This window comes from Quercus lobata, chromosome 7 (assembly GCF_001633185.2).
Source record: "Quercus lobata isolate SW786 chromosome 7, ValleyOak3.0 Primary Assembly, whole genome shotgun sequence".
In the NCBI taxonomy this organism is placed as follows: Eukaryota; Viridiplantae; Streptophyta; class Magnoliopsida; order Fagales; family Fagaceae; genus Quercus; species Quercus lobata.
In genome coordinates, this window is record NC_044910.1 from 30697862 (window position 1) to 30704435 (window position 6574).

The following is a 6574-nucleotide window of genomic DNA, read 5'->3' on the forward strand; positions in this document are numbered from 1 at the left end:
CCCTTTCGACTGTCGGGGAGAGTTGGGGATAGACTGTGCTATCTGTGTATGCCATAAATCTCTAGTGGAATGAGTAAGTGGAGGTTCTAATTCTCTTCTAAAATTATATTTACAACTAAAAGATTAGTTTTGATTGGGAGAGAGGTATCCCTTAATTAGGCAAGAAGCTGCAGGTGGGATGTCTGGCTTAGTATATGGATTTATATTAATATTAGTGAGTAGTGAATTAGCTAGGATTGCCAAGAGCGAGTCTAATACAGAGGCCAAGGCCTACCAAAATCACGCATGGAAGGACTGTATGGTGGACTACCAAATTAAATAGATTAGATTAATTCATAAAAATTAATAACTTTAAGGATTGATTTGAAAATTCAAGTAAATTAAGGTCAAGATACTAACATAACATCTAGATTAAAATGCAAGTCCATAACCATAATTGTCCGGCATGCAGGTGTGAGTTCGTACTTTGTTCCTAGTAGCCCCTGAAGAAGAGGAGTTGGATCATCATCTTGACTCATCTCTAGTCTCAACCAATAAACATGACATATCAAAGAGATTCTAAAGTGCAAGTATATAGATGTAAAAAGCATCCACTCAATTCATTAAGGCCTGTTTGGATGAAGGGGGGAAGAAGGAGGGGTGGAGGGGAGTAGAGCAGAGTTGGCTAAAAATAAGCTAATTTTGTGCTAAATCTACTTTACTCTACTCTACTCTCTCTCCCTCTCCCTCAATTCAAACAGAACATTAATGTTATTCAAAATACATGTCTGTTTGGAATTAAGCTGGATTATATTAAAAAAAAAAGAAAAAAAAAAAAAAGAAATACCCGGCCGAGATGACTTTTTTCTTGAAGGAGAAGGACTGAACAGTAAACACAGAACGCATGAGATTTTGTGTATGGTGTATTGTGTTTTGTCAGACAGTATTTGGTGTGTAGAAATGAATATACATATACACTAGAATTTTATTTTTTAATTAGGAACACAAGACCGGGGCAAATGGCTTACTGCAAATGCGGTCCAAGATAATTACAAAGGCCATAATAAGCTGAGGGTCGAAGCCAGGTTGTACTGCTAGGCTGAAAACGTCATCTCCAAGCAATATCCTCCTGTTGTTCACTCTCTTCCTAGCAATCCTTGCCACCATTTCTCCACTGCTACACTTTATTATTTTGCAATTTCGCCTCCTAAAACATCCCTCGATCCTGAAATCTGGTGTCTTATGATGATGATCAGTATTAATATCATTAGTACTAGGTCCTGATGATGATGATGATCCCATCATCATCACTATTGCCTCGTCTTTGCTACTGTGGAAAAGCGTTGATCCATTTCTCATCGAGAATACCTTTGAAGTAGTACTAGTCACCCTTTTTCCCATTTTATCTTCTCCTCTATATGCATTCCACTGGTATTGCATGCTTAATACCTGTTCATGTACGATGCAATACATTTATATTTTATATGATATGATTTTATATATATAGCAGAGCTTACACACATATAGTAGTGGTGATTATATACGATCTATCATCATGATATAATATCTATAACAGTAACAGTCAAGTATAGGAGTAGTTGAGCAGGCTATATACAAATACAACACACGAGAGATCCATTGATGGATGTATAATATACCTGGGGTTTGAGAGTTAGCAAAGCATTCCCAGCTCCGTCCATGAGGACGAGACCTCCTCCTTTAATTATATTGCAAGAGGTTTTCCTGGAATAGTTGTCAACTCGAAAAGCCAGTCTTCCATGGTGGTCAAAAACGGTGAATCCGTCAGTCCCCTGGAAAGTCATGCTAGATCGCTTCCACACGGTGAGCACTGAAGGACGTACTAGTTGTAGCTGAAGCTGATCGGTATCTTCTTCGCTCCTTTCCTCCAAAGTTAACGTATCATCATGGCTTCTATTCTGATAAGCAGGATGAATTCTTGACATGGTTCTTTCTTTCTATAGCTACTAGAAGAGAGAGAGAGAGAGAGAGAGAGAGAGAGAGAATATGATTATTGAAGATGGGTTAATGTGGAGAATGAGAGTGACAATGCATTGGATTCTTAAAACTTAATTCCAAAACCACGTTCGCTCCCGTTGCTAGGAAGGTGAATTTTGGACATTAAAATTGTCCTTATTAGTGGAAATTTGGTTGGTCTGAAGTACGTGGAAAGAGAGAGCTTTTCACCTTAGTCTCCGACGTTTGTCTTGCTTAGTGGCTAACACTAATACTAATTACGTAGGTCCCTTTCCCCCCCAGCTTTATTCCACCATCCATGACGTACGTCTGCTGCTTCTTTTCTCCATCTACTCTATTTTCGTACTACCTTAATTTATAGAATACCTCATCAAGCTCCTTTTTTATTATTATATTAGATACAACATTTTCAAAACAACTAAGTTAATTATTATGTTGATCATCAAAAAAACAGTTAATTAATATGTTGTTATTGATTCTCAACATCACCAATTTATTTATTAAACACGGTTAGTGCCATAGTAGTATTCGCTAACAAGTATATTACAGTAGCAGTATAGCTAATTAAGTTTGTGTTTAATTAATTTGTTAAAGTTGTTGCACCCCTTTATCTCGTATGATTATAATGTTCTATCTTGGCGGCACACATAAAAGTGCACGGTTGAAGAATTAAGCAGAATCATCATTTTACTTTTTCGTCACTGTGAGTACATTAGTGAACATCGATGATTAATAAAGTCTTGTTTTTACGGTGTGGGCCGAACTGTCGCGCGCGTGTGCTGCTTTTTACAAATGATGATTATCCGGCCATAACATCTTTATAATTAGCTAGGACTAGGATCATCATTTTACGGTTTGCCCCTTAATAATGCCATCAATTCTTTTGAAAGTAATGTTTAACTACAAACATTTTTATAATGTTTATACAAACTATTGAGGTAACAAATTTTTATTGGTTCGTACACTTGCATCACTTTTTACTTATTAATATCTACTCACCACATTAGCAATTTGTAAAAATTTTGCAGTTTTAGCATTTTTCACCTTTTAAAGGATATAAAAAATTAATAGATTAAATCTAAAACAAAATATATAAGCCCAAAAAAATTAGCCCAATAACAAAAATCACCAATAATAAAACTAAAAAAGTTAAGCCCAATCAATCTATTTTACCAAAATCAAGCAACTTGGTCATTTAAAAAATTTTAAACAAAAATTCTTAGTAGTAAAATAGTAGACTCAAAGACCAAAGCCACCGCACATAGCTAGCAGCAGAGTCGCCCCCCTAAGTACTCCTAGTCCTGGCTCCGTCCCTGACTAGGATATATATTAATTAGGAAGTATCTGAAATGGATTTCGGGTAGACTCATTGTTTGATTAGTGATTTCAAGCAATCAGCAGGCTAGCTAGCTAGTAAAGTTGCTCTTATTCAAACTCCATGTGACACATTTGTCTCCATACTGAAAATTTGGTTCTCTCTTTACTTGTTTCTATATTTCTAGTGGAGATATTCTATACCAACTTAATTCAAATTGCTCTCGACGTGTAGTGCGTAGTATTCAAAGCGGGGCAGATCTATATGTGGGGTTTTGGTTGGAGCCAAGGTGATTTCTTGTTTTCTTGCTGCCAGTCATGATTCTGAAATCCAATTAATATTCCTTAACACAAAAACAATAAGAAATGCCTATAGCTCGAGTACAATAAGGGGTGATAAAGATTGGAATGACAGATAGATTTAGTCAACTGGAGGATGGTTTATGCTTATATTAACAATCTGCACACTAATTTAGTACCAATACAATATTGGCGTAACAATTAGTTAATTAAGCAACTTGGTTTAGTGCACCTAGATTTGAGTCATGAAAGCACTTACGAATCACTTGTTTGAACTTAAATGCGGAATTTATTTTCTTCAAGAAAAGAATACCGCCCTCCCAGGTCATCATCCTGTATCCCTATGAAATAAACTAAGGTATTTTTCCAGTCACAGCCAGGTAAATAAATTCTTAAAGAAAACTACTATAGGTGATAAACTTCTTTCTATTTGTGTTCTAACATATGATAATAGTCTTCACTAATAGTGGCTTTCTTATCTTCTCCTTCTCCTTCTTCTTCTTCTTTTCTTTTTTTTTTTTTTTTTTTTTTTTTTTTTTTTTTTTTTGGGGGGGGATTAATTCTTTATACCACACACTTTGGATAAGCAGAATTAGACAGTTTCACATCCAAACTTTTTTCTTTTTAATATTTCCAAAGATGAGGAGTAGAACACGTTTATAACTAATTTACTACAAATTAAGCTAAGTTGTTCTTTGACTAAAAAGCACTATATATCCTATAATAATCTATTGCTGGACAACGTCTGCGAACAATCTAACGTCATGAAAAACCGAAAGGCAAAAAAACATGCCTAGACAGTGTGGCTGAAAAAGAACATTGTTTAATTTGTACGCACTATCTTGTGATAGTGAGTAGCTTACGAGACTTGGTTACTTTCCAATCAGTTCTTGAATTTTCCATTAGACACGCCAGATGTACGTAGCGTGACAGAGCAAAAGCTGCTTCAAAGCTTATGTACCTTCTTGTAGACAAACAATTTTCTTTGGCAAATAAAGGATGTTACTTATAAACTATAAAGCAATTTACTCGTCCCAATTACATAAAAGTAATTTTTTGATTTCAGTAATAGTAATTTTTATGATGGAACTATTAATAATAGATTTCATCAATTAAATTCATGATGAAATCCACTATTTATTTGAGAGGATAAAACATTGCTCTCAGGGTACATACCTTCATTGAAATCGAGGGGGATAATAAGCTATTTATATGATAGAGAATTGGTGAATTTTGGCAAGAGTTTCCCCTAAAATCAAGTGATAGGCATGTTTGTAGATCCTCCCTTCAAATCAATCTAGGGGACATGCCAAGGCTACAATCCTGAAATTGCAGGCAAATACTGGAACATGTTTAATCACTTTTAATACAATTGATATGAGATAAATGCACTTATGATTGACATGCACTCCCCTTAAAAGAGGGTTGTTCATATCGACCGACTTTGAGATAGATATTTATAGATCTATAGTTATGTCATCAATAAGGAAGTCAACTGTTGTGGTTGATTTGGGTCCATTAATAAAGGAAGCTACAAGTGTCAAGCCTCGGTCGAGAGGGCTAAGGGTGCTTCTTTCACAGGTCAGGCTACACAAATCACAAGCTGTAATTTCCCCAATCACAATGGACCAAAATGACTAAATTGAACCAAATTAGATCGAATTGGACCGAAATAGCCCAAATACTGAACCATAATTAGTAAACATAACATTAAAAAAAAAAAAAAAAAAGAATACAAATATATATAGCATGTTTTATTTGTGACTGGCTTCTACTTTCAAAATACATTTAATTAGAAAACAAGAGTTTGCCTCATAATATTGCACGAGATGCAAACATATATATCTGCAAGTGAACTGTAGTTACATAGTATAACAAAAAATACAATACCATGGGAATTGCTATAGAGCATAAAGCTATATGTCAATTGATCTATAAAGTAATGGGAACAACTTATTCAAACTCCAAAGGTCTAATAGTGATTTTAGTAAACAGTTTAAACACATAAATAGAAAGGAAAGATGACAATGTAATAGATGATCGTGCGCATGACAGGCAGACAGCAAACTAGTATTCATCTTCGTTCTTATTTATTATAGAAATTAATACAGTACAAGTATACCAGCTGGGGCGATGATATTTAGCAATAGCACCTTAAAATATTGTAGTTGTACAGTGAGTACTCTTTAAAATAGTTTGTCTGTGTCGGCACTTACATATATAGAAGATGTAAATGCAAAAGAGAGGGAGTATTTATTTTTAATTTGGTTCGGCTGAAGACGTACGAAAAGGTTTAATTACAAGGGTTACAGTCACATTTCTTTGGTACAAAAGCACAAGTTCCGAAAGGCTTGCCAGGAAGGTTGCATTTGATGCCATAGCAGCAAGGCTTGGTGGTGCAGGTTTGGTTGTTAGGACCACTGCAGCAGGTGCATTGGCTACACGTCTGAAAGGGTGCTGGTGCTAGCCTCCGACGTAGAGCATCTTCATGAGATTGAGAGTTTGCAACAGCCTCGAACGTCGTTAGGTACTTAATTGGACCTATGGGCCACAGTGTTTCGGTTGATGTCTCAACTGGCATCAGCTCGGAATGGGATCCTGCAACAGCAGCCACGTAAATATTTAATAATAATTCACGTTAATTTACTCTATGTGTGTGGTTAATTTTATTTTATAATTTACAATGACAAGGTACTCAACTCAAGAGAGATTGAATTGGAGACTCGCTTGATCAGATATCACACAACTAATTAACATGCAAGAGAGAGATATTGAATTGGAGCCTTGCTAGCTAAGACATCACAACTAAATTAAACTTACCTGGAGTAATGACGATGATGAACTGAACGAAGAATAATAGTGACACTAATAACTTCTTGTTAATTGTGATGCTGTCCATGGCTTATAGATGAACGCACAAGCATGCACACACGTTTACTCGTGGACATACAAAGAGAGTGAGAGAGAGAGACAGAGAGATATGAGT

The 6574-nt window shown here is 35.6% G+C and overlaps 1 protein-coding gene across 1 annotated transcript; it reads right to left on the bottom strand.

Moving 5' to 3' along the window:
- Window positions 1–951: 951 nt before the first annotated feature.
- LOC115952218 (protein LURP-one-related 5-like) lies at window positions 952–2029 on the bottom strand. The gene is made up of 2 exons (XM_031069297.1): window positions 1638–2029; window positions 952–1428 (listed from the first exon to the last, which is right to left on the bottom strand). Exons 1-2 carry the CDS (start codon window positions 1941–1943, stop codon window positions 976–978), a joined length of 759 nt encoding a protein of 252 aa, XP_030925157.1. The 5' UTR covers window positions 1944–2029; the 3' UTR covers window positions 952–975.
- Window positions 2030–6574: the final 4545 nt, after the last annotated feature.

Bases quoted from the DNA above. Each gene is read 5' to 3' on its own strand.
- LOC115952218 (XM_031069297.1), bottom strand. From the start codon at position 1,943: ATGTCAAGAATTCATCCTGCTTATCAGAATAGAAGCCATGATGATACG. The intron at 1,429-1,637 runs GTATATTATACA...GTACATGAACAG, and splicing joins TGCTAACTCTCAAACCCCAG to GTATTAAGCATGCAATACCA.